This window comes from Neodiprion fabricii, chromosome 5, assembly GCF_021155785.1.
Source record: "Neodiprion fabricii isolate iyNeoFabr1 chromosome 5, iyNeoFabr1.1, whole genome shotgun sequence".
NCBI lineage: Eukaryota > Metazoa > Arthropoda > Insecta > Hymenoptera > Diprionidae > Neodiprion > Neodiprion fabricii.
The window spans coordinates 2681370-2709363 of NC_060243.1; the positions used below are offsets into that span (position 1 = coordinate 2681370).

Consider the following 27994-nt stretch of genomic DNA (forward strand, 5'->3'; position numbering starts at 1 on the left):
TAAGCATGTTACGTGTGATCTCGCAGGGCCGACCAGACCGTGCCGCAAGAAGTAGTCCGTCCGCCGCCGCTCGCCAAACACGCACGAAACTCACGACTGCTTAGTGAAAAAGTAGAAAAACAAAAACGCCCCAAATTAATTAAGGGACATCCGTAACAGCGAATAAAAAAAAAAAGAGGAAAACAAGATGCCGAAGCCAATAAAGCAGGAGGGGGAGGACCCCGACCCAACCCCATACCTCTTCGTGTCCCTCGAGCAGAAGAGAATCGACCAGACGAAGCCCTACGACGCGAAGAAGGCATGCTGGGTACCCGACGAAAAGGAGGGATACGTCCTGGGAGAGATCAAGGCCACCAAGGGCGACGTCGTTTCCGTATCTCTGCCTGGCGGCGAGGTGTGTAATCAGATAATCGAAACAACACCTATCCCCGAATCCCGTTTCCCTTCCACACGCGTCAAGAAGGAAGTAAAAAGTCGTTCGAATACTCAAACGCGTTCGAAACTCCGCGTGCCGTCGTACTTGGAAGAAAGTTTATGTTTTCTTTTTTTTTTGTTTTTGTCTCATTGAAAGCGCATTGTTTTTCCCCGTTTACCTCGCCTAAAACGGCAGTCCGGACAGCCGGTAACAAAATCCGTAGTACGTAGCCTTACGCTATTAATAAGCCATACGCGGTTCAACTGTTATCGAAACACGCAATGGCTGCCGCGTTCCGTAACCGTCGATTCGGGGTGTCATTTTTCGCAGCCCCTACGCAAGCTCCGAACGTCTATATCCGCTTTCTTGTATTGAGGGAGGACGTCGGCGGCAGGGGGGAGGGGGGGGAGGGGGGTGTGGGTCATACGCTATATATAAAAAGCAGAAGGCAGTGAGGGACGCTAGGCGTCGGCGTCGCCGTATCGGGCTCCTCGAGCTCTATTTCAAGAACAGAATAGCCCGCGGGACTAACGAAGCTCTGCCCTGGCCAACGGCCATACGCAGGGCACTCGTATTTGCTTACGCGTTTATATAAATCGGTTGCCGAGTAGACCGAAACCATTGCGCCATAGCTGAATGCGACGATTGACGGACCGACGAAAAGATGTTTACGATGCTTATAGATCTTAGGTAGGAGGATAATCAGAGCTTCCGGTAAACTAGGGACAACGGTGGCCTCGGTGGTCCGCGTCGATCCGTTCCGATTCTTTGAATCTTCGATGAACGCCGTTGAAAACACACAGTTTTTTATTTATAGCAACATCCTAAATTCCTTACGTGAAAGTAGATATATGGGTTACGCAATATATGGTTCAGCAAACCCTACGTTCCGATGCTCCGCGCTATTGTTAGCCCGAAGACTAGGGGAGAGCGAGAAACCCGGACGAGAGGAACGAGATGACGAGATGATCGTTAACAGGGGAGGAGGGCTGACTCAACCGGCGGCTTCTACTACTCACTTGCACGAGAACTATAAATGAGCCCCTCGATCGGCTCCGTTTCTCTCCTTCTCTCTCACTCTCTCTCTCTCTCTCTCTCTCTCTCTCTCTCTTTCTCGCTCTCTCTCTCTCTCTCTCTTTCTTGCAGCATTGCCGTAATGTGCTGGCCGGGTATTTTTAGACCCCCGCGACACTGGATAGCCTTACGCAATGACCGCGCGAATATTCACGCGATCAACGAAACCGACTCGCAGATGTTCAAGACCAATTACAACATTGACGTTACCAGGTTCGCGGAATGCCTCGGGATCTCTTTGGATAAGATTAGTCATGCCGTGAGCTGGAAACTCGACGCGTATTATCCTATGGATCTTCTTGATCTTTCAATGATGCGAAACGTCGTAGCCTTACGGAGTAATGGTAGGACTTACCTGACCATTCCAATGTCATTGATAATAAAAGAACGACCGTTGACCGCACGCAGACGAAACAGTTTCGCAAGGAGCAAGTGGCCCAAGTGAATCCTCCGAAATTCGAGAAGTCCGAAGACATGGCTGACCTGACCTTCCTGAACGAGGCGTCGGTCCTTCACAACCTGAAACAACGATATTACAACAAAATGATATACGTAAGTTGTTAAAATTCGAGAACCAACTAACGGAGTTTCGTTTCTCCCCCCATGGAATATAGACTAAGGACTTCAAGAAGGACCAGCTGCAGCAGGTTAACCCACCTAAGTATGAGAAGGCCGAGGATATGTCCAACTTGACATACCTCAACGACGCTTCGGTGCTGCACAACTTGAAGCAACGTTACTACCACAAGCTGATCTACGTAAGGAATCCAAGCCGTGGAACCGGGCACTCTTGTCGAAGTTTTCCGAATGATTCACATTTCACTTTGCTTCCTCACCTTGCCCTCTTTTGCATTCTTATCGCTCGTTACCGAGGATCCGGCCAAAGCACCGAACGTGTCTCGCCGTTCTTTTAACATTCTTACCAGTCGTTTCAGCAGCATGCGGCCAAAGCCGAGGGAGGATCCGGTCGAAAGCACAGTGACGTGCCCGTACCGTATTTCCCATGACGATTTCTTGTCTTTCACATTTTATAGAGTCCAAGGGCGTCGGGGAGTCGTGGAATCAACAGACTTGACCACCTCTCTATGACCAGACCTGAATTTCGTTTTATGCCCAACTAATAAACCCATAATCACGTCACCGAAATTTTCGGTGACGCGCTGTAAGATGCGTTTCCACGGGACAACCGCGATCACTTGAAAAAATACGAAATGCTTTAGACTCCCAATCAATAACACCGTGAAAACGCAACTTATCATACCCAGAGATTGCAAGAAACGTGTATATAAACTTGAGCGATACACGCCATGATTGATTGTGAGAATTTTTTGCTTATACCCACATTAACGTTTGTTACGTTCTTTTTTTTCTTATCGCCAAACGCAGACCTACTCTGGCCTGTTCTGTGTGGCCATCAATCCTTACAAGAGGTACCCGGTCTACACTCAGCGTTGTGCCAAATTGTACCGTGGTAAGAGGCGTAGCGAAGTGCCACCCCACATTTTCGCCATCTCTGACGGAGCCTACGTTAACATGCTTACAAGTAAGTGAGAGCTGTGCAACAAAGTTGCGAAGCGAATTTCCGGCGTCTTGAACCCGGACACCGTAAACATCTTTTCTTCTTCTGCCAACAGACAGCGAGAATCAGTCCATGTTGATCACCGGTGAGTCTGGAGCCGGAAAGACTGAGAACACGAAGAAGGTAATTGCGTACTTTGCCACCGTCGGTGCCTCGACGAAGAAAGAAGACAACCCGAACCAGAAGAAGGGATCTCTTGAGGACCAGGTCGTCCAAACCAATCCCGTACTTGAAGCCTTCGGTAACGCCAAGACCGTGCGTAACGACAACTCGTCCCGTTTCGTAAGTATCATGGTGATCCTACGTCAATGACGATTCGTGGTATATACCTTGGGCTTTGGGATTAATGCATTTTTACCATTCAATGGTGGCGAATAGGGTAAATTCATCCGTATCCACTTTGGACCATCTGGAAAACTGGCTGGTGCTGACATCGAAACTTGTGAGTATCGTCTTCCACCGATTGTCAAGCATTCCAGCTGTCAGGCAATCCAATTTATAACTTTTCCTGCGTTTGAAACCCTGCAGATCTGCTCGAGAAGGCGCGTGTCATCTCCCAACAGAGCTTGGAGCGTTCCTACCACATCTTCTACCAGATGATGTCTGGATCCGTCAACGGCCTTAAGCGTGAGTATATCTTATTCCACCCTTGGATCTCCTCAGAATTAGGTCCGGCTACGTGTCATTCGAATCATCATCGAATGGACTGCATTCCGCAGTTTTTGAACTATACTTACATACTACACACTACACACGCACACACAATCACTCACAATATTTCGGCTGAAAGCCAGGAACCCTTTCCCGTGGTCGTTTAAATCCTCCCTGAACCAACCCACTAGCCGTGTAATAGGGTTGAATAAGAATTTTGAAAGGTGGGCTACGAAGAGGAGTGTAACTCAACCCGAGAGCCGATCGTCGTGCATCAAAGTAACGGTGGACTTCATAACTCGACGATTATAATTTAGCTATTTCCTAATCTTCTTTCCTAGAGAATTGCCTTTTGTCCAACAACGTCAACGACTACTACTTCGTCTCTCAGGGAAAGACAACTATTCCTGGCATGGATGATGGCGAGGAATGTCAACTGACCGACGTAAGGCTTCATTCGCCAATCGCAGGAACACCTGTTCCGTTTCCGTTTCCGTTTATGTTAATTTTTCCGTTTTTATATTTGTTAGCCCGATCCCCGTACAGCCAACCTGAAGCCGTTAAACGGCTGAACCACTTGTCCATTTTTTGTCGTGGACGAGGACCACGGCTACCGTGGCGTGTTTGTTTTAATCCCAGTGTACAGCCCAGTGTGATGTAGTGTGACCCGGTGTGACCTTGTAGATATTCCCTCTATACCGTAGGATCTAGTATGGAATCAACAATTGCGGAGTTGGATGAAGCTCGACGATTTTTCACTCGATGATTTGTCGCGAGACATTACAACCGCCATAAATCCCCTTAGAAACGGGGCTACGATCTATTTCAAAAAAAGCTTCACCAAAATGCACTGACGAATCGCTGTGATTGGATTGAAAAAATTTATGTTTCTATACCTTACATGTCACTGACCAGCGCAATCGAAAAGGTGATTAGTCAGTGTACTTTGGTCCCGCTTCCATCTTCTACTGTCGTATACAGACGCAATGAGGAAAAAGACCCAAGAAACCGTAAAGTGTATCTGATACGGTGATATTAGAAGTGCCTGCATGTTTGATTTCCCGCACAGAGATGTTGCTGTTGTCGAACAACGTGCGAGACTACCACTTTGTATCACAAGGAAAGACCTCAATCCCCGGCCTCGACGACGGCGAGGAACTCCTCGTTACCGACGTAAGTGCATGGGGTGAAGTGAGCTCTGTATCCCACTGTAAAATACACCTCTCAAATGGCCAATCGCAGACACGCGCCATTCAGGAGCTCACTTACTTCTGGCGCCTCTTGCCAGGATGTTCCGTGCTTCCGGTTCTCACTCGCTGCCATTCTCGCTCTGACGCACGCACTACCAAATCTTCACAACCAGTTTGTCGCCTCCTTCCCATCCATATTTGTTTCTCTATCTCTCTGTACTCTCACTCTTCTCATTTACTCACGAGTAGTTCCACCCCTGGAAAGCGGATCTACGTAATTTCATCTCTTAGTCACGCATCTGCAGCTTTTTCCTGTTTCTTTTTTAACATACCTGAAACCGGAATTTTAATTACTTGAAAATCAAATCACGCTTTGTAGGATGATTGAAAATCTGCAGGAGCGTGACTACACTTTACTCTCTACTGTACTATACTACGCATTCAACTATCTTATTCTTCTTTTCAGCTAATTGTAAATAACTTGGATCTATCCATCTCTATCTATTCTATCTCTGTAATACAATGTATCTTCACAATGTCACTAATCATCTTCTTACACCGTTATTACTCAACTTACAAACAGTTAGCCCCGCCTCTATTCTGTTTATAAATATACACGAATATAGCTAACCGTATTCTTTGTGTGTGTGACTCTCGTATGAAACACAAAATCCGACCAACCAATCAACCAACCAACCAACGAACCAAACAAACAAACAAACCACCAACACCGTCAACAACATAGAAATGACGCTGTTGAGCAGCAGGATCGGTGACTACTATTACATTAGTCAGGGTAAGACTCGGATACCGGGAGTGAACGACCTCGAAGATATGGAGGCAACGGATGTAAGTCCCTTGACCATAGACCCGCAGTGGGCCTTGGGGACTTCGCCACGTCTTCGGACTCCTCGATCCCTCGGTTAAGCAAACACGTGCTGCAGGACGCAGTTACGAGAGGATCCGAAGGAGCGGTGAGATCCTCGGGCTTTAACAGCACCCCGCACCCCAGCCGCTGCACATTTCCCAGCTGCCGCTGTCGGGGTGCGGGGGTCCGGGGAATCGAGATGCAAAATGGAAGAAACCCCGTTCTCCTGTTCCCCGATCAGCAACGCGCGCAATTAGGAGTTTCCCACCCCTTGACCTCACATAAATTCATTGCGCTACCATTCGAATGGTTCTCGCGGTGTGTTATTCACGTTTGTTCCTCGAGGGACTTCCACTCGTAAATAATTTCCAACTCGATTCGACTCCAAATTTTTCTTTTTTTTTTCTTTTCTTCATTAACCAAGTGCTTTTCATCGAATGACCCGCAGCAATGTGCTTCTTGTCGGACAACATATACGACTATTACAACGTCTCCCAGGGAAAAATCAGCATCCCAGGAATGGACGACGGGGAGGAATGTCAACTCACGGACGTAAGTCCTGGTCATTGGAAACCCCCGATACCTCACCCAGTCGCCCCAAACAAAAAAATGTTTCTAAATCATTGCTGATGACCAAATGAACACTTTATCCTTCCGAGTGATTTATGATCCACTATAGAAGTATTTGAATACGAAATTATTGTAGAAATTGACCTGTTCAATTCTTAAATATTTGACCCCCTTTTAAGGTACGATTGCAAAAGTTGTTCCGAGGTTCTGTTCAACTTTTCGTAGATTTACACTTGATCTCTCGAGTCTCAATACCTTCTTGACCGAGTAGATACGTATACTTGATCCCACCTTCCGTGATTTTATACCCCATTGTGTATCTTCAATTCCCAGTATTTTGGTCTTGGGTTACTTGAACTGGCCTGAGAATGTTTGACCCCATACTTTGCAGTGTCCTGAAAAATTGAGCTGACGCTCTATGTTCAATGGATAAGGTAATCGGCTATAGAAAAACGGTGACGAGATAAAGCTGATGAGAAAATATTAAAAGAAAAAGATAATGCGTTAAAAGACTAAAACCAAATAATTTGGAACTGTTTAACCTTGACGAGCTGATAAAAGTCCCGTTAGTCCGTGTGTTTCCTACACCCGTCCCGTCAGAGTTAGTACCACATATCGGATGAACTATGACGAAGACACTGACTCTGGTGAGAAAACAATATGGTTACGGGACCTAAATCGAGAGATATTTCATGGATTCAAAGTAAACACTCATTATTTTGCCTACCTTTCTTAGAGTCCAAGTTCAGGATAGAAGCGGCTACCTAACACAAGCTGTGCCTCTGCTTCTGCTCTATATATTTGCTGCTTATAAAAACGCCTCGAGCATTCAGGCTCTGTAAATACTTACCGCTTTGTTGAAACTAACGCGCAAATCGTGTTATTCTGTTGTGCTTTTTCTAACGTCTGTTTTATGAAAGTATGGAAAAAAAAATCCAACAAATCAATGTCAATCACTTCCCACGCCGGAAGCAGTTCGCTCTCTGTACTGATAAGTAAAATGAAAAGCATTGTAAATGGTTCTTCAATTTTTGAGTTCAATTCAAATGCCAAGTTCCCTATGAGCTGCTAACCGTTTCTGGTCACTTTGTCTGGAAGACCCGCAACTGTTAAGACTAACAACCTTTTTTCCGCCACGACAGCAAGCCTTCGACGTTCTTGGTTTCACCCAAGAGGAGAAGGACAACATCTACAAGATCACCGCTGCTGTTATGCACATGGGTGGTATGAAGTTCAAGCAGAGGGGTCGTGAGGAACAGGCTGAGGCCGACGGTACAGAGGTTAGTAAATCTACTAGCATAAGGTGAAAACGTATCTCGAGAAAAACACAATGATGCATTTCCTCAATTATCTTTTTTTCTTTTGCTGTCGGCAATAGGAAGGTGAGCGCGTCGCCAAATTGTTGGGCTGTGACTGCGCTGACTTGTACAAGAACTTGTTGAAGCCCAGAATCAAGGTCGGTAACGAGTTCGTCACCCAAGGTCGTAACAAGGACCAGGTCGCCTACTCCGTTGGTGCCATGTCTAAGGCCATGTTTGACAGGCTCTTCAAATGGCTCGTCAAGAAGTGTAACGAGACCCTGGACACCAAACAGAAGCGTCAACACTTCATTGGTGTGCTGGATATTGCTGGTTTTGAAATCTTCGACGTAAGTTACCCAGTAGTCATGAAAATTCTAACGATTTCTCACCTCTGCCAAACCTAATATCGATCTCTCAATAGCCAATTAGAATTTAAAAAGTAATTGATTTTTTCTCCTCTCACATTCAATGTGTCAGTAATCGCCTTGGCAGACGTTAGAATTTCGTCAGAGAATATTGAGGGAGCTATGAAACTAAGCCGAAGGCACTTCGATGTTGGCTTCAACAATTTTCCCCACCGGGGAACCGGATTTCTATCAAACATATCATCGCGCTCAGAAATGTCGACGGCTTTGGTTCTCGCTCACCTGAGAAACGTTATTCATACTTGACCCGCACAGGAGAACCCAAAATAAATCATCGTTGAACTGCATCAGAAGTGAGGAGGACGACGTTGAGAGAATTGCCTTTAGAATAATCCCCGTTCATAGTTTCGCATCGGATTGCCTTCCCCGTAAAATTCACGTCGTTTCGTAATGTCTATAGTATAACGGGTTCGAGCAACTCTGTATCAACTTTACCAACGAGAAACTTCAGCAATTTTTTAACCACCACATGTTCGTACTCGAACAAGAAGAGTACAAAAAGGAGGGAATCGTCTGGGCCTTCATTGATTTCGGAATGGACTTGCTCGCCTGTATTGAACTCATTGAAAAGGTACCCCCGCCCTAGGGGTAGACCCTCGATTTCGTCACACTGTTTCGTCTTTGCTACCTTAGGTGGCCGAGACTTCCCAAAAATCTCTCAGTCCCATTGCATCTTGGACCCCCTTAGTTGCACCTTGGAATGCATTTGTTACCATCATCATCCGCAAGAGCATGAATTTCTTGCAATCACTCTAAGACCAAAGGACCTTCGGTGGCACTTCACATTTTTACACACTCGAAAGTCTCTTCGTACATAGTTCCGAATTACTTTCGTTTCCTCTCGTGGTTCTGTCCACAACCGACGACTCACTTTCCACGCTGAAACCGGATCATCGTATGCAAAATTTTCTACTCCCTTTAAATCCAACTACTCACCCACAGAGAATAGCCCTGTTTACCTGGTGTTTGCCCTGTTGAATAACCATAGTTCAACGGCTTTGAGCAACTCTGCATCAACTTCACCAACGAGAAGCTCCAACAGTTCTTTAACCACCACATGTTCGTCCTTGAACAAGAAGAGTACAAGAAGGAAGGAATCGATTGGGCTTTCATCGATTTCGGAATGGATTTGCTCGCCTGTATCGAATTGATTGAGAAGGTTTGTCACCCCACACACAGTGAACGCGATACAGGCTCGGACGGAGTTTTGAAAAGCCGATTACACACATCACCGCTGCTTGAGCAAAAATGTTCTTTGCTACACTGTTGCAAATCTCATGTCTGATGTCGCCATCCAGCGTCAGCATCACGTTTCATGAACACTAGCTAGACCTAACGAGACGGTCGAAATACGATCTGTTATCATCTTCTTCATCTTCTATCTCGCTTGACCCCACTCTTGAGTATTTTGTAGACCCTTGCCCACAAGCAATCCATCGTGAAAGATTTGATGGCCCGTAATAACGTCCCCTGAACTTTTACCGTCGCAGAGCATACGTGAATTGGCTGTGCCTGGTGTCCAAATTCAAACATCTGTTGTTCGTGCAACGTGACATTCTGCGACAAAAGTTCAAATCCTAAACCCCTGATGAACCTGAAATTTTGGAAAAGCACCAAAACACCCTTGTCAAATGGCACAGTGATTGTTGCCAGTGGCGAAATACTGAGCCTAATTTGTTCCCTGAACATTATAATTATTTTTATAATGTTATCCTGTTGAATATTACCCGATTACGTATTATGAAAACTTGTACAAAACATGTGTAGACATCCGTTAGTACTTGTCGCAGCTGCGGCAAATACTTATTATCTCTGGCATAAAGCAGTAAACTTGACCACTGTCTTGCCTCTGCTCGAACAGTTCAACAGCTTCGAGCAGCTCTGCATCAACTTCACGAATGAGAAACTTCAGCAGTTCTTCAACCATCACATGTTTGTACTCGAGCAAGAGGAGTACAAACGCGAAGGAATTGAATGGTCCTTCATTGACTTTGGCATGGACCTCCTCGCTTGTATCGAGCTCATTGAGAAGGTATTAATCAGCGAGTGACTGATTATGCCGAGATTCCTATTTTTATAGACGCAGTAGCTTGGGCGATTTTATTGAAGGCTTGAGTGATGGTATTCGATTTATGTTTTATTTCATCTTTATTTCGTTTTCATTGTAGCGATTTTCATCGCTCAGCTTTCCGTCAAACCCTGCCGAGACCGGAGCGTCTGACAATCCATTTATTTCACCGTTTTATTTCGCACATCGCTTATGTCACTTGTTCACGTCTCTACACATACACATATTATCGTGTCCTTAAATTATCAACGACAGCATGTAAACTGTCCACTGAACGACACCACGTTCTGTTTGCTTTGTCAGAGTTTTTTCAATTTCTTTTTTCATTTATTCCGACTGTTTATCATTTCTTGTTATTTTTATTTCAATTATTATTTTCGTTTCACTTCCACGACGTTGCGATCGATGAACCGCAGCAACGCCGTGGATTCATAATCACTTATCTTGGCGTTGTCACCGTTTGGTCATACTTATATCATCATCTTTTTACACCACTATGTCTTATCGTTCTTGGCATGAATTTTGGCCCCCTTGATTGGGACGATATGATAGTCGAACGTTTGAGCACTTCGGAGTTCCCGGACCAGGACCGTCGATCGGATTTGTCACATACCGGTACGTCTCAGGTGGCGCGGTATAAAAACTACCCGAGCACGGGTAATGGCCTGCAATCCACCTCGTTCGAAACTTATTTAGTTCCCTGTTGTGTCCTTGTTTTGTCTTTAAGTCTGTATCTATCTCCCCACTCTCTCTTCCCCCTTTTCTTTCTTCTTTTACATGAATTTGATCCCCATAACGGCACCAGGGTGACCGTCAGTAATTAGTTCCCCCGATCGCACAGGACATCTACTCAATCTAGGCGGTCGTTAAAAAATTCCCATTAAGCAGAAACACCTTGTTTATAAATTTCAGGTGCAAGTCCACAGTTCAAAGTCCCTTACGGTCGTCCAGACATAACTGGAAATAGACTAAAAGGGGCTTGAATGGAGTAGCAAATAACTTTGTAATCCAAACTCTGGTACTGCAGCATCACGGTTATGCCCCCTTTGCTATGAGTCTGGTTAAACGGCATGCTGCCCGGCATAAACAGTCAATTTGACCACTGTCTTGCCTTTTCTGTGTCCCCCGTACAGTTCAACAGTTTCGAGCAGCTCTGCATCAACTTTACGAACGAGAAACTTCAGCAGTTCTTCAACCACCACATGTTCATCCTCGAGCAGGAGGAGTACAAACGTGAAGGAATTGAATGGACTTTCATCGATTTTGGCATGGATCTACAACAAACCATTGATCTCATTGAGAAGGTACTGGGGTTGAGATGGGAAACACCCAGAAAGGGTCGCTACCCAGGACCGCTCAGCATGTTCTTATTATGACTGAACAATGTTTTTTCGCTGGTTTCATTCCTAATTACCTGGTCATCCCGACAAACCAACGCACCAACGCAGCAGCGGTATTGGGAAAATTGTTTGGGAGATAGGGGCAGTGTCAATGTTTGTAGCACAAGTCTGACTTATCCACCAACACCTGAACCTTGCCACCTCACTCTCTCTTTCTACTTCTATTTCTTGCTCCATTTGTTCCACCCTATGTTCCTTGGATTCGACAATGAATTTGTCAATCCGTTCTATTCCCTAGTTGTTAACCCTCTTAATCAGAAGTCGATGTGGTCTGTGTGTTTATTTGCATTTACGAATCCATCCTCGTTTATCCAAAATCTAAACAACAAATATCAACAATACTTTACTCATTCGTGTTGGAGGGAGATAAAAAACAGAGCAGAGTATACCACGGACCTTCTCCAATTTCAATAATGGATTTCCAGTTGACGATCTATCCTGATCGATAAGGTATCGCTTCGAAAAATAACCTTTGCCGCACGAACTAGTTTCCGTTTGCTTAATAACCCTTCGAATTTGTTTTGCCAATTATTCAGCTTGCCTATACACTCCGTCCTCGTACATATATTATGTGTTATTAGTTATCCTTCATTGAAAGCAAAAAGTTAGTCGTTGTTACCTTAATTGACAAAAAAGTCGTTAGCTAGCATTAGTCGTGATACGATTTAAATACCCTTTTTACTTTTCATAAAAATAAAGGTAATATTTATGCAATAATTGATCAGAAATAACAAGTAAAGAAAATGACGAGATTGTGAACAGAGATAATCGGGTTTGGGATGTGACGTCAAAAGATTTTTTATTCTTTCATTTTCCCGCCTCTAAGAGTAACATTCAAGTAAAAATATTTGCCGCGTATAACTTTGTAACTTACGAGTGAATTTATTGCCTTCGAAGGGCTGATTTTTGAGTAAACTAGACTAAAAGGCATAAGAAGAAGTAAATTTACCGTCGAAAAAACAGGACAATATTTACAGTCAGGGACTAGGCAAGACTAGGATAAGTTGGAGAAAAAATAACGCCGTACTTTCTCCCCCAAAAATCTAGCCCATGGGTATCCTTTCCATCCTTGAGGAAGAGTCTATGTTCCCGAAAGCCACCGACAAGACCTTCGAGGAGAAGTTGAACAACAACCATCTTGGCAAGAGCCCGAACTTCTTGAAGCCGAAACCTCCAAAGCCTGGCCAACAGGCTGCCCACTTTGCGATCGGTCACTACGCTGGAAACGTGAGTACAACGATCAGGATTATCTCCGAATGTATTCGGACTGAATTGACATTCAACACCGACCGACCGACAGGTACCCTACAACATCACTGGATGGCTGGAGAAGAACAAGGACCCGTTGAACGACTCTGTCGTTGACCAGTTCAAGAAGTCCCAGAACAAACTGCTGGTCGAGATCTTCGCTGACCACCCTGGTCAGTCCGGTGGCGGTGATGCTGGCGGCGGCAAGGGAGGACGTGGTAAGAAGGGAGGTGGTTTCTCCACCGTATCTTCATCCTACAAGGAGCAGTTGAACAACCTGATGACCACCCTGAGGGCCACCCAACCTCACTTCGTTCGTTGCATCATCCCCAACGAATTGAAGCAGCCTGGTCTCATTGACTCCCACCTTGTGATGCACCAGCTGACCTGTAACGGTGTACTTGAAGGAATCCGTATTTGCCGTAAAGGTTTCCCCAACAGGATGGTCTATCCCGACTTCAAGCTGCGGTAAGTTTCGAAAATATTCGAGATTACTCGATTCTACCCGTTATTCGATGACTGTGTTTTTTCTCGTAGCAATGAGAAGCCGGGCGCAAAAATTCACACAAATAATTCAATTTTTCGTTGAAAAACAGTTACATGATCTTAGCTCCAGCCATCATGACTGCCGAGAAGGATCCCAAAGTCGGGGCAGCCAAATGCTTCGAATCGATCGGTCTCGATCCCGACAGCTACAGAATTGGTCACACTAAGGCTAGTCTAGTTTGAAAGACCCCTCAAGTACTGCTAGAATTTGATTTCAAAGCCCCGTATATCGTATATTAAAACGTAGAATTTCCGTTGAGATGACTCCTCGATTTACAAACGATCAACTCCACGAGTGACCCTTTAATGTGATGTAATTTTTGTTGCCCCGCCTGAGAAAGCATCGTTTTACAATCATCTCAAGGTCAAGAATCCGATCACTGACCTGATACAAACACTATCGTGTGAATCGGTGCCAAGATTCACCAAAACCGAACCCAATTTAACATACTCTCGTTATGATACCATCCGTTATTCACTGTCACCCACTACACCAATCTGGTGCGAAATTTTTACCCGGTTTTCCATTCCCCTGAATTTCTCCGTTTTCGTATATAGAGCAGGTATCCAGAGCTAGTCCACGGTTGCTGAGGGAATGGCTGATATGCTGATTCGTCGCGGACCCCGATACCTCGTAGTCTCATATCCCGATAGCAACTTAGAAATAATATCAATAGCCACATGACCCGTTACCAACTAATGTGTTAACCCGTTTGCCCGATACTTCTCGTCCACCAGATACAAAATCCTGGCACCCGCGGCCGTCGACAAAGTTGCAAGCGACCCGAAGAAGGCAGCCGAAGCCGTTCTAGACGCAGCCGCTTTAGATGCCGACCAGTTCCGTCTGGGACACACCAAGGCACGTCTGTCGAAACGATCCCCGATGCTCGGGGGAGCTGTCCATGAATTCTCTTTTTTTTTTACTTTCATTATTGTTATTTCGTTTTTCTTATTCTTGGAAACGTGTGGCCTGGTTGTTCTTACACTCCTATTATATCATGTGTTTCACGAACCAATAATTTGTGCCGAAGATACGCGGGCACGCAGACAGCCTTGGCGAGATTCTTTACCATAATTACACTTCTTTACGACGATATTTTACTCGTTTCGTATTCTTAAACCCCATGTATGTTTAACCAAATTGTAATCACGCACAATGCGGACGTAGGGGATTTACGAGATGAAATATTAGCCAGTTTGGATCATATTACGATTGATGGAGTAATGTCTTTTGGCACATCTCGAGAATCCCTGCGTTGCTTTGTAGGTCGATGAATCATGTAAAGGGAAGCAAATGTCTCGGTGATTTTTCTCGATGTGGCTAATACAATACAGGTGGATAATATTTTTCGCCGGTTCTTCACGATGGACGTTGGATGATCCGGCGAACCAACAACTAACACATGACGTGTACATGAATACCATATGTTACATTTTTAGATGTAAACACGCATCGTGAAAGTACAAATCACGAATCGAATTGTTCTTATCTAACAAACCGTATTTATTGCTCCGTTTTCTGACATTATGTGCTCTGGTGTCCAACGCAGATACAAAATTCTGTGCGCCCACCTTATCAAAGACCCCTGCGAGCCGAAAAAGGCCGCGCAGATGATCCTGGAAAATATCAACCTGGAGCCAGATCAGTACCGTTTGGGTCTTACCAAGGTACCAAATCCTTTGGACCTTTCGTTGCGCTACTGTAATAACACTGCATCCTCCGCCTATGATTCTTAATAATTTACGTAACTGCGTAAAATTTTGTGGAATTCTTGTGATAGTATTCCATGTAAGAATACCCGGCGCGTTAACAAAACATATAAATAACGAGCACCAATGCTACTATTTTAAGAATGATTATTCACCTCGAATCTCTTCGAAGTCCTCGTCGTTCAAACAGATGCTGTTGCGGTCTTGCCAAAATTCAAAGAACACAAACAATTCATCGTTGTTCACCCTTTGTCGACGCAGACATTTGTGGAAGAATAAAAAGCACAGGTTGTAGTGGAAAAGTGTGTCTTTCCTTTTTCATTTGAAAATCATACGGTAAAGATTTCCTCGAGATTCGACGGTTGAACATGTATAGGTTGTTACACGTCTATATTTATACGTATTCGTAACTGACCGACCAGACATCCCCAACTAAAAATAACACGTCGGAATGAAAACTAATTTGAAACGAGTTTGGAACAAACTACGTGGAATTTCTTCCAGCTTCTCATTCTCGTTTCACGCTTCCTAATTTGAAAAGCAAACTCTAACGAAGATCCTCAATCTGCACGTGAATTTTGTGAATTTCAAGTAAAACTAGAACTGAGACAGCCATCTCTAATGCGGGGATTTTTTTTTTTTCTCTCCTTCATCGAAAAATCAAACAGGTCTTCTTCCGTGCTGGAGTCTTGGGTCAGATGGAAGAACTTCGTGACGAGCGTCTCAGCAAGATCGTATCCTGGATGCAAGCATTCGTCAGGGGTTACCTGACGCGCAAGGATTACAAGAAATTGCAAGAGCAACGTCTTGCACTCCAAGTCGTCCAGCGCAACCTCCGCAAATACCTCCAACTTCGTACCTGGCCGTGGTGGAAGCTTTGGCAGAAGGTCAAGCCCCTCCTCAACGCTACCAGAATCGAGGACGAGCTTGCCGTGAGTATATTATACCTGATCAGCCATTTTGGATAAAGAAATTTATTGCACCACCAGCTCATGGAAACTCTGCGGTATTTCACGTCAAGAGTCAAGCGTCAGTGATTCATTGCCGACGAAGCGAAGGCTATCCCATGCCCAAAAATATTTCTTCATAAATATACATTCCGATTATACCTTTGCTCGTTGTTGGATGTAACATTTGTAAGCCTATACACCTACCACATCGATAGTTGAGTAGGTTTTACACCGTCCGTCTATTATTAAGACCGGTGAACCAGGAATCTTTTCCGAATTCCCCAAGTTATTCCAAAGATCCGGAAGATCTTGGTTTCACGGCTGGTTTAGTGCCACCTGATCTCTTTCTCTCTTTCCCTGTTGACCGCTTAACGATCGGCGGAGGTTTTTGCTGAGGCTGGAGCCTTTCGGAGCGGGTTCTGGAGCGAAGAATATCGTATTTATAGCCCCCCACATTCCCACTCCGGATACCAGGGTTTCCCCTCCAGCGCAGTCTCTATGCATTGGTTATAAATATTTTTATGAAACGGTCTCATCTTCATCGCTGGTAGGCAGGGAGGCAGGAAGAGTGGAGCGAAGGGTATGAGGCTGGAAGGGGTCGAGGAGGGGACGCCGGCCCACGCAGGTTTAGATTTTGGGTAGAAAAGTTGAGACTCGCGGAAACTCGGTCCAGTTGAGAACGCGATCGCGAGTCACCCACCCCATGGTGCCTTGAGCGAGGGACGCGAATTCGTAACACGGACGAGCGAAACCTGAGTACTGTAATACGGGACGGGATCGAGACTTGGAGACTGGAACTGACCAACCAACAGACCGATACAGTGTACTTAATCGACCATTTCTTGAGCCCTCGCAATATCATACCTGCACCCTTCGAAGTCTAGGAGTACAATTACACACGACGTGATTCTCACTTTTGAACAAATCATTATCCAGCATCAAATATACGACCCACGACGACCCTAGACTAGAAAGTGAACGCGAAACGATAGAAAGAGAGATTTGTCAATAAACTTCGAGCAAAGGTCTTCAATACTGAACTTTCATTGTATTTCGAATCAAACAATACACTGATTGACCTGTGATCGGTAAACTCGAGCAATACGATATAAAAACGAAAAGGAAGAAAGAATAAAATAAATATGGGAGATACCGCAGTGCTGGAGAACGCTCAGACCTCGCTGGTGAACGGTGACGGTGACAGGCTTGAATTGTCCTTACAGAAATGGGAAGAGAAGGCGACCAGAGCGCAGGAAGCCTTCGAACGAGAGGAGAAAGCTCGCAAAGAACTCGAGGCCCTTAACAGCAAACTCCTCAGCGAGAAGACCGACCTCCTTCGTCAACTCGAGGGAGAGAAGGGATCCCTCTCCGAGTTCCAGGAGAAGTCGATCAAGCTCGCCGCCCAAAAGGTCGACCTCGAGTCTCAACTCCAGGTGAGTCATGCCAGTTCAATTATCATTATTCTCATTATTCTTATTATTATTCTCGTTCTCCAATGGCGATAAGTGGAATATCATTTTTTTTCAACAATTTTTAAAACGATACGAAAATTTTTGCATATTCCGAATTCTATTAACGTGTTCTTGGGCGTACCTGCAGTGCTTAATCACGGGATATCAATCAGTTCGGAAGTTAAATCGACCAGGGTGAATAATTATTATTAAGCAGCTGCACGACTCGACATAGGGAAATTCCGGTAGACCGGAAACACGTAGCGGTAATTGGATCTAAATTTATACAAGGAACACGAATACGACGTTCAAGAGTGCGCCTGTGTACGTAGCAAAAGTATCTTTTTTGGTCAGTCAACGTTTCAGACATGAGAAACTTGATATGGTCTGGATTCCAGTATGAAAAAAATTCCGCGTTAGACGAAGAGAAAAATTAAAGACGAAAAAAAACACACACACACTCGCACACACACATGTCGTCGAGACTCGGTGCGTAATAAAAAAGAATGATAATAATATACTGGAGGTTAGTCACTGAGTTTAAAATATTTGGGATACGTGAAAATAGCACTGCAGAAATCATATCAAGAGTTGGACCTACAGAAATGGGATGAAAGCAAAACAAAAAAAAAAAAAAAAAAAAGGCGGAAGGAAATAAATAACGCGGTGCGCGTTACTCACTCGAGTGTTGGTTTAAAACTTACAGCTGCCAAATTCCGCGAATCAACGGAGGCATACGGCTATAATTAATAACAAGAAAACTCTGCTTAACGTCGAGTAGCCTCTCCGTTTCGCTCTGGAGATTATCTGGCCACATTCCCAAAACAAAAAAAAAGAAACAAAAAATAATAAATAAAAAAAAATGTATAATTTGGAAATGTTTAAATCTTCTCGTTTGAAAAAAAATATCCCACTACCGACGTTCAGGATGATAAATAAACTATGCTCATGAGTCAAAGTAAAGATTTGCTAGAACTTGACGTTGCACAGCCCTCATAGATACGTTATACGATAGAGTATAGATTGACAGTAATCAGAGAAGGTATCGTCGTATCACTCCGGTTAACTGAGGTGAGACATTGGTCTCGTATTTTTTAACAACCTATTAAAAGCTAAGGAGCTCACTCTCGGATCTATAAACTAACCTGAAGCGTTATCAGATTGGCCCACTTTAACACCGGCACAGGGAAAGTAAATTTATGTATCCTGCAGTTGCCCTCAAGAAGAACCGGGGGTCCCCCCGGCACGAGTGGCCAATATCCAGGGAACCTACTTTATTATACCAAGCCGCCATGGAGTTACCTCAAGTAAACGAAACCATTTACGGCGAGGAACGAAACGCGGGGGGATGATGAAGGGGCCATAGGAGGGGTAGGGGGAGGGTGGCGCGGTCTAAATATAATCTCCCTAGATTCCAGATTATTAAACGTGGGCGTTGCCTCTCCAAAGCCAACGCGGAGGAGGGCCAGGGAAACAGGTGTAGCGTATTTATATTAAAAATCGCCCGTGCGTCATCCGACCTCGTGTCTAATAGATCCTGGGACAGACTCGACTCGTGAATACTTTTCTTTTTCTATCTCAAACTAATCATACCTGCGGTCTACGAATTCCCGTCGCGATGCCCGACGTCAGCTGCGATAGCAACAAGTGATTGACACTGGTCCAACTTATGTGCTCGCCCACTTTCGGAACTTTGGTATTTGATCATGACCACTGATGAAGCACTGAGTGGTCGGGACTCGCGAAGGTGTTGCACGGTTTACAGTTTAGAGGTGTTTGAAATTTTTTGAAGAGGGGTTTTGACTAACGGTGAATGGCTCTATCCCGACAGGACGTCGCTGACAGACTACAGTCAGAAGAGGAAGCCAGGAACCAGCTCTTCCAGAACAAGAAGAAACTGGAACAGGAGGTGTCCGGGCTGAAGAAGGATATCGAAGACTTGGAATTGACAGTACAAAAGTCCGAGCAGGACAAGGCGACCAAGGACCACCAGATCCGCAATCTCAACGACGAGATTGCACACCAGGATGAGCTTATCAACAAGCTCAACAAGGAGAAGAAGAACCAGGGTGAGGTCAACCAGAAGACTGCTGAGGAACTCCAGGCTGCTGAAGACAAGGTCAACCACCTCAACAAGGTGAAGGCCAAGCTTGAACAGACCCTGGATGAACTCGAAGACTCTCTGGAACGCGAGAAGAAACTCCGGTAAGTCGATATTCAACTATTCTCCAACTTATAGTTAACCGAAATGCGAACTTTTCACTTTCAACGTCTACCTCGCACCTTGCAGCGGAGACGTAGAAAAGACCAAGAGGAAGGTTGAGGGAGACCTGAAACTCACCCAGGAGGCTGTTGCCGACCTTGAGAGGAACAAGAAGGAACTTGAACAGACCATCCAGCGTAAGGACAAGGAACTTTCATCCCTGACCGCCAAGCTCGAGGACGAACAGTCCCTTGTTGGCAAGCTCCAGAAACAGATCAAGGAGCTCCAGGCCCGCATTGAGGAGCTCGAAGAAGAGGTAAGTGGCGGAGTGGGACCATCAACGAATCTGAACCGACATTTTCATCCGGGGAATCAATTGTTATGTGCCTACCTGTTAACAGGTTGAAGCCGAGCGACAAGCTCGCGCCAAGGCTGAGAAGCAACGCAGCGACTTGGCCCGCGAGCTTGAAGAGCTTGGCGAACGCCTCGAGGAAGCTGGTGGTGCCACATCCGCTCAGATCGAGCTCAACAAGAAGCGCGAGGCCGAGCTGAGCAAACTCCGCAGGGACCTCGAGGAGGCCAACATCCAGCACGAGGGATCATTGGCCAACCTTCGCAAGAAGCACAATGACGCCGTAGCCGAGATGGGAGAACAGATCGACACTCTCAACAAGCTGAAGGCTAGGTGAGTGCTTTGCATCCTGATGACAGATTGGGGGGTGAGGTATTGCATTGCGTACCAAACCGCGATTTAGAGTAATATCTAATATCCGTTGGACATAGTTTTGAAGCTATGTTGTAAATTTTGTTAAAAATTTCTGACCAGGGCCGATAAGGGCCGTGCCGATATACACCAAGAGTTGAACAACGCTCGCGGAGCCATCGATCTAGTAGCAAGGGAGAAGGTAGACTGAAAATGTCCCCCGGTCCCTGAATACCATTTGTCTGTTTTACCCTTAATCTTACGTCGTCACTATCAGCATGGAAGCACACAATCCTGTCATCTATTGTTCGGTCGTGAATTGAATCAATGAAGCTCGACAAGTGAATAATACGATTTTCAGTTTCCACAAAAAACTTCAATGTATCGCCTTGCGCTCATTGATTGCGGTTAATCTGTTTCTAACGTTTTTCGTCGTTTCCATTCCATGTCACACAAAACAGGGCCGAGAAAGAGAAGGTGCAGTACTTCAGCGAGCTGAACGATCTTCGCGCTGGAGTCGACCATCTTACAAACGAGAAGGTAACCCCGAATGATCCGATCCTTCCGCACCGCAACTAACGCTATTTAGGGGGATCCGAACTCTGAAACTTGAGCCAATGAACAAGGGACAACGTAGGAGACATCACATTGGCTGTGAATGTTCTTTGTGACGTGACGTGATCCCCAAAATGCTTGCTTCCGCTCGTTTATTATTACAAAACTTTTGGTGGCTGAAGTCAACTTGGCGGTGGTGATGGATTGCACACTTTTAAAATCGTACCGTTTTATGTGCAATCATTATCAACACCAGATCCAAGTTTGCTTGGCCTTCGATACCAGGTTCGCGTCTTACTAATGGCGTAAAATGATTATTTAAACAGGCTGCTCAGGAGAAGATCGCGAAGCAGCTTCAACACCAGCTGAACGAAACCCAGGGCAAACTTGAGGAGACCAACCGCACCTTGAACGACTTTGACGCCGCAAAGAAGAAGCTGTCGATTGAGAACAGCGACCTGCTCCGTCAACTGGAGGAGGCTGAATCCCAGGTTAGCCAGCTGTCAAAGATCAAGATCTCGCTGACTACCCAGCTCGAAGACACGAAGAGACTCGCCGACGAAGAGTCCCGCGAGCGTGCCACCCTCCTTGGCAAATTCCGCAATCTGGAACACGACCTGGACAACATCCGCGAACAGGTGGAGGAGGAGGCCGAAGGCAAGGCCGACATCCAGAGGCAGTTGAGCAAGGCGAACGCAGAGGCTCAGCTGTGGCGCACAAAGTACGAGTCCGAGGGTGTCGCCAGGGCCGAGGAACTCGAGGAAGCCAAGCGCAAGCTCCAGGCTCGCCTCGCCGAAGCCGAGGAGACGATCGAATCCCTCAACCAGAAGGTCATCGCCCTCGAGAAGACCAAGCAGCGTCTTGCGACCGAAGTCGAGGACCTCCAACTGGAGGTCGACCGTGCGACGGCGATCGCAAACGCCGCGGAGAAGAAGCAGAAGGCCTTCGACAAGATCATTGGAGAATGGAAACTCAAGGTGGACGACCTTGCCGCCGAGCTGGACGCCAGCCAAAAGGAGTGCCGCAACTACAGCACGGAACTCTTCAGGCTCAAGGGTGCCTACGAGGAGGGACAGGAACAGCTGGAGGCTGTCCGCCGCGAGAACAAGAACCTCGCCGACGAGGTCAAGGACCTCCTCGACCAGATTGGAGAGGGTGGACGCAACATCCACGAGATCGAGAAGGCAAGGAAGCGCCTGGAGGCTGAGAAGGACGAACTTCAAGCCGCCCTTGAGGAGGCTGAAGCTGCCCTTGAACAGGAGGAGAACAAGGTGCTCCGCAGCCAGCTTGAACTTAGCCAGGTCAGGCAGGAGATCGACCGCCGTATCCAGGAGAAGGAGGAAGAGTTCGAGAACACCAGAAAGAACCACCAGCGCGCTCTCGACTCCATGCAGGCGTCCCTCGAAGCCGAAGCCAAGGGCAAGGCTGAGGCGCTTCGCATGAAGAAGAAGCTTGAGGCTGACATCAACGAGCTTGAGATCGCCCTTGACCATGCGAACAAGGCCAACGCCGAGGCGCAGAAGAACATCAAGAGATACCAGCAGCAGTTGAAGGACGTTCAGACCGCCCTTGAAGAGGAACAGCGTGCCCGTGACGACGCCAGGGAGCTCCTTGGAATCTCGGAGCGTCGTGCAAACGCTCTGCAAAACGAACTCGAGGAGAGCCGCACCCTCCTTGAGCAGGCTGACCGCGGACGTCGCCAGGCCGAACAGGAACTTGGAGACGCCCACGAACAGTTGAACGAGCTCGGCGCACAGAACGCCTCAATTTCCGCCGCCAAGAGGAAACTCGAGAGTGAACTCCAGACCCTGCACGTGAGTAACATTCCGACCGTTTTTAGCCTTTTGTATGGTGATTATCAGCGTTAGAAATTTCACACTGTCCACGTTTACTTGTAGTCCGACCTTGACGAGCTTCTCAACGAAGCCAAGAACTCCGAGGAGAAGGCCAAGAAGGCAATGGTAGACGCGGCAAGACTCGCCGACGAACTCAGGGCCGAACAAGACCACGCTCAGACCCAAGAGAAACTACGCAAGGCACTTGAGACCCAGATCAAGGAACTCCAGGTCCGTCTTGACGAAGCCGAGGCCAACGCCCTTAAGGGAGGAAAGAAGGCGATCCAGAAACTGGAACAGCGAGTCCGCGAACTGGAGAACGAACTTGACGGAGAACAGAGGAGGCACGCCGACGCCCAGAAGAACCTGCGCAAGTCCGAGCGCCGCATCAAGGAGCTCAGCTTCCAGGTGAGTTCGATATTGACAGTTTGGATAAGTCGGTCGATCAGAAATATTCAAAAGCAAAATTCGATTGGGTTCTTTTGTTAACGCGCGTCTACTTGTTTCACGCAGGCCGACGAGGACCGCAAGAACCACGAGCGCATGCAAGACCTGGTCGACAAACTGCAGCAGAAGATCAAGACGTACAAGAGGCAGATCGAGGAGGCCGAGGAAATCGCAGCCCTCAACCTTGCCAAGTTCCGCAAGGCACAACAGGAGCTCGAAGAAGCCGAGGAAAGAGCAGACCTTGCCGAGCAGGCCATCGCCAAGTTCCGTACCAAGGGACGCGGAGGAAGCGCAGCCCGTGGTCTCAGCCCAGCGGTAAGATAAAAGTATTTACCTAGCATATCTCCTATGCCCGTTCGCGTGAAAAGGACGAAGGAAGTAAAAGAAATTAATGAATAATCGTCAACGTGATAAAAAAAAAAGCCAAACGAACCTTGAGTCACTTTTATGTAAAGAGATTATTCCATTCTATGCCCGAATTTAGCCCCAGAAGGGTCGCAAGTTAGCAGCCCTGGAGTAGCCAGTCGCCGCTACCCCCAGTAAGTCCGAAAATGACCCAAATGTGTGCAGCGTGATTTCGTGCCCATAATAGTTTAGTTTTTTTTTTTTTTTCCATTATTATTTCTCTCTCTTTTTCTCATTTCATCTCTCCACTCACTGTCCCAGCAGTAAATTATTGTACAGCTATCTACATTTATCTCATCCTGATTATATACCCACTCCCACTGACGTTCGCGGTCAGATAATTGAGAAATCGTGCACATCTAAACGTGTATCGATGCGGAAAAATAAATATCACCTAACGAGAGGGGAAAAAAAAACAAGGAAAGAAATGGAAAGCACATCACAGCGTGTAAACCCTGACCTCGTATTTGTATCTAAATCAGCTAAGTAGCCCAAAGCTCAATTAATATAGTTATATTCGTAATAATTCGCTCTCACAATATTGCACTCAAAGCAAAGGAGAATCACTCACCTATTTATGCATAATAAACAGTTTTAGCGGCGCTCAGTCATCCCTGTAAGACCCCAATACAGAAGGACAGGCTCCAGTTTGGTCATGCATCGCGACAAGCTCCCAATAATATCACTTAATCACCGTATTTAATCACTACACTGCACTATATCACAAAAACGCAAACGAAAAAGTGGATGAAAACAACTTTAGTCAGAAGAATCCGAACACTGGGAATGTCGTACAGCCGCACAGTAAACAAATACATGTTACGATAATTCAAGCCAGCCGCTATTCGTGATAACAATCGTCGCAACGGACTTGAATTTCGGCTCGGACATACCGCAGAGACGAAGACGATCCCCCAACTTCTGCACTCGTACTACGGAATTTGGTAGATCTTCTCAGCGTCACTTTATATGAATAAGCGTAGGAAGATTGTAGTAGTGCGGGTTTGGCGACATCTCGCGGCGTAAGTCAGAGTCGAGATCCGAGTCCCTGCAATTTCTAATATTCATACAGCTTAAAAACATCACGATATTGTCTACATATTCCAGATCTCTCTTTTAACTGTTTGTTTTTTATTTATTATTTTACAGCCACACAGACCCATGCAGCGACCCATGTTCGACGGTTCTGCGTTCCCGCCACGCTTCGACCTTCAGCCCGACGGTGAGCTGTAAGCCAAGAAAAAAACGCGAATCCCATCAAATCTTTCCCTTTCCTATACCACTGTAAGAACAAAAAAAAACAAACATACTAAAAAAAAATAAAAAATACCCCACCTCTCGCCTCATCACGAAACACACCGCCGTCCTATATAAAATATATATCTCATAATACGCCAAATATTCATATATATATGTACCAAAGTAACATGAAACATTCATTGAGATAATAATAATAATGTTAACAAGTAACTTATAACGATGATAATCGCGTCACCATAAGAAGCAAGAAGACATCACGACGATCGTTCGCGAGCTTATGTATATATATATATACACATATATATATATATATACGTCATGTCATATCATATACACGATATTACGATATGTAGTAAAATAATTATTGAAAGAGATACGTACACACACATATACATACATGCGACGAGTGCAGTAACACCCACCGTGTGTAAATGAGGAAGAGGTGTTCGAACAGCAGTGTGACACCGCCGTAACGAGGATATAAGATCAAAATAAATAACGAAAGAAAGAATAAGATTGTAAAAAAAACAAGAAAGAACAACAAGCAAAATAAATAAATAAATAAATGAAATGAATAACGAACAAGATCGAGAACATCACAATAATAATAATATTGTATATCCTATATAAAGTAATTTAATTTATAAAACGAAATATGTATTTATTAAAATAAATAAGCAAATAAATAAATATAAGAACTGAATTGAAATCACGAGCACACCTCTTCTACCCGTGTAACACATATACTATCTACCTATATATATATATGTAAGATGTGTAATTTATTGTGTAGCCTAGATACACGTGCATTGTATATGTATATACATATCCCCCAAGAACGATCAACTATTACTACGTCTTTTTGCTCAAAAGTGTGATGCATGAACGGCCGAGGCGGGGCTTTTCATTAATTTTCATCTCGCAAACGTATATAAGCGCATATACGATTCTCATGCATTATACACACAAAACGACAAATAAAAAAAAAAAAAAAAAAAAAAAAACAATTTTTTCTAATAAAATCGTACGTCAGAATAAAACACGCGTCATTTGACTATAATGAACACGTATTGTCAATTATATTGTATTATATTATATAAAGTGATAATAATAATTACTCAAAATATACATAAACAAATCTTGTGATTACTTCGGTTAAGGTCAAGACCCTTGTTCATATATAACTGATACCGTGGAACGAACTACATACATATATAACAGCGTTACGAAAATTAATGATAACGACAAACGCTAAAATTCTGTACGATATGGAAAGATAATCGGTCGTCGCCTCGTTTATCTTGTGCTTTCTATTTTGTTTGGTTGAATGTTCTCCAGCTGCTTGAAAAAGCCCCACCACATTTTCCATATCGGCCAAGTCTCGGTGCTGACTCCGAACTCCTTGCAGGTTTGCTCAAAGGCCGGTTGACACAGGTGAAGGTAGGTATGGTCGATAGTTGGAAGAAGATGATGCAGAGTATGGGAGCCGAAATTGGTCAGAACGAGGAAAGTCGACGCCTCGATCTCCAGGCGATCGCGAACCGTGTCCACCTGGGCTAGACCAAAGTCCATATCCTTACGACGAACGTCACCGTCGTGGTAGATTTCCGGATGCTGGTGAGCCGCGTGTAGACCGGCTACCCCGAAGTGGAAACTGGCTACCACGATTATTTTCAGATAGGTAACCAGAGCTGATGACGGTGGTGCCACCAAACACATCAGAGTCGGGATCAGCAACGGCACCGCGTCTCTCAGCTCCGGACCTCCAAACTCCCAAAATATGCTGTAGACTCTGTTTCGATGGGAAGGTGAAATGGAAGAAATATGTAATTTGAACGTTGACATATTTTCAAATAGGATCGATTGGTATTTCTCATACCTTCTTATTGCATGGAGGAAATAAATGATGCAGTAAACGAGTGGGAAATAGATCCAAGAGAAGTAACGTGTTATCAATGATTTGTCCTTGCGAGGCAGAAGGTAAAATATAGGCTCGTGTATGGTGATCTCCAAGTCGATAATCGTGTTAGTGTAGAGATGGTGGCTGAGAATATGCATGATTCGCCATTCTCTGGATGACATCAGGCTCAAGTCCATGTAGTACATACGGAAGGTGTCCCTCTGGTGTAGGAAGTTGTGGCCCACTATTGCAGTCCACGTTAGAAAAATTCCTGCAGAGAAAGAAAATGTATGGTCTTGTAGATTCTACGTGCTGAAAATAACCCCATGGCTGTAAGATTATCGGTATAACGAAAGTACCCACCACTCGCTACGATCATCAACCACGATGGGGCTATGGCAGCTTTCACGCAAAGAGCTAACGTCACGATGAAGAGAAAGTCAGCAATAAAGTTGGTACTTCGAGCTGACGTGTGAATGTCGACGTCCTTAAGCGCTTCTCTGACGCGTCCTTTGAATTTTCGGTAAAATCCATCAGGCTTAAAAGTCAACGGAGAAGATCTCGGGGTGACAGCGTCCCGGATGTAGAAGTTTGGCAAAAGTTTTTCAGCCAGCAGCGTAATGTGGTGCGCCTACAGCAGAAGGATATTGACGGTTAGTATTGAATGGTTTGGAAACATGATAGGGTTAACTTAAAAGAGACTTAAAGATTACCTCGAACGCCTCCGTGATGTCGGTTCCTTCGGTGAGCGTGAGCCATTCACTACCGCCTGGATGATTTCTTATCCATTTACTGAGATCGTAAAGTTTATCACCGATCCTCCAGAGTCCTTCGGCACCGTCATCCTTCCTCTTTCCTTCTAACCAACGTGCGCCTGTTTTCCAGCCGACGTCCCGACCGGTTGGGTACTTGAAACCACCGAAGGTGGTATCACCCCACTTTTTACCAATATTTTCGTCGACCATTTAACTGGCTCCTTTCCAATGACTGGATACTTCCAATGCAAATTGAATTGTGGCACTGATTATTCGCACTCGAACGATTTTGTACGAATCTGCTCACACTCGAATTGGTTAGACGAACCAAACTCTATCGTTGAGCATCAAGTGCGCCCTCGAGTTTAACTGGATAATTACTAAACAGCTTGAAGAATCGGTAAAAAGTATATAAAGCAGGTCTTCGGATCGCGATAACAAAAAAATGCCAGTATCTCGCAAATTGGTTATGTGGAAGATATATC

At 45.3% G+C, this 27994-nt stretch overlaps 2 protein-coding genes across 22 annotated transcripts; one reads left to right on the forward strand and one right to left on the reverse strand.

Moving 5' to 3' along the window:
* LOC124183046 (myosin heavy chain, muscle) lies at positions 1-25876 on the forward strand. 21 transcript variants are annotated; one of them, XM_046571040.1, is made up of 24 exons: positions 2-394; positions 2104-2247; positions 2876-3032; positions 3124-3350; positions 3447-3510; positions 3597-3695; positions 4061-4164; positions 7490-7627; positions 7726-7995; positions 11275-11445; positions 12589-12768; positions 12842-13257; positions 14074-14194; positions 15714-15977; positions 17219-17428; positions 19278-19651; positions 19737-19965; positions 20051-20334; positions 20814-20892; positions 21234-22721; positions 22806-23150; positions 23256-23504; positions 23674-23728; positions 24744-25876. In XM_046571040.1, exons 1-23 carry the CDS (start codon positions 188-190, stop codon positions 23707-23709), a joined length of 5856 nt encoding a protein of 1951 aa, XP_046426996.1. In that variant the 5' UTR covers positions 2-187; the 3' UTR covers positions 23710-23728; positions 24744-25876. The 21 variants fall into 21 exon arrangements, with proteins under 21 accessions (XP_046426994.1, XP_046426988.1, XP_046426993.1 ...); XM_046571038.1 differs by lacking the exons at positions 2104-2247; positions 11275-11445; positions 14074-14194; positions 23674-23728 and adding exons at positions 1898-2041; positions 9062-9232; positions 13386-13503 and having other exon boundaries at positions 1-394; XM_046571032.1 differs by lacking the exons at positions 2104-2247; positions 11275-11445; positions 14074-14194; positions 23674-23728 and adding exons at positions 1898-2041; positions 9062-9232; positions 14886-15003 and having other exon boundaries at positions 1-394.
* On the reverse strand, positions 25730-27955 carry LOC124183048 (cytochrome b5-related protein-like). Its single transcript, XM_046571042.1, has 4 exons — positions 27468-27955; positions 27118-27385; positions 26734-27025; positions 25730-26646 (listed from the first exon to the last, which is right to left on the reverse strand). Exons 1-4 carry the CDS (start codon positions 27717-27719, stop codon positions 26151-26153), a joined length of 1308 nt encoding a protein of 435 aa, XP_046426998.1. The 5' UTR covers positions 27720-27955; the 3' UTR covers positions 25730-26150.
* Positions 27956-27994: the final 39 nt, after the last annotated feature.

What these genes read in the sequence shown, in the direction of transcription:
- LOC124183046 (XM_046571028.1), top strand. Translation starts at nt 188, where the DNA reads ATGCCGAAGCCAATAAAGCAGGAGGGGGAGGACCCCGACCCAACCCCA. An exon ending in GTGAACTCCAGACCCTGCAC is followed by an intron (nt 22,722 to 22,805) that starts GTGAGTAACATT and finishes GTTTACTTGTAG; the next exon opens with TCCGACCTTGACGAGCTTCT. An exon ending in TCAAGGAGCTCAGCTTCCAG is followed by an intron (nt 23,151 to 23,255) that starts GTGAGTTCGATA and finishes TGTTTCACGCAG; the next exon opens with GCCGACGAGGACCGCAAGAA.
- LOC124183048 (XM_046571042.1), bottom strand. Translation starts at nt 27,719, where the DNA reads ATGGTCGACGAAAATATTGGTAAAAAGTGGGGTGATACCACCTTCGGT. An exon ending in GTTGATGATCGTAGCGAGTG is followed by an intron (nt 27,026 to 27,117) that starts GTGGGTACTTTC and finishes CTTTCTCTGCAG; the next exon opens with GAATTTTTCTAACGTGGACT. An exon ending in TTCCTCCATGCAATAAGAAG is followed by an intron (nt 26,647 to 26,733) that starts GTATGAGAAATA and finishes CCATCGAAACAG; the next exon opens with AGTCTACAGCATATTTTGGG.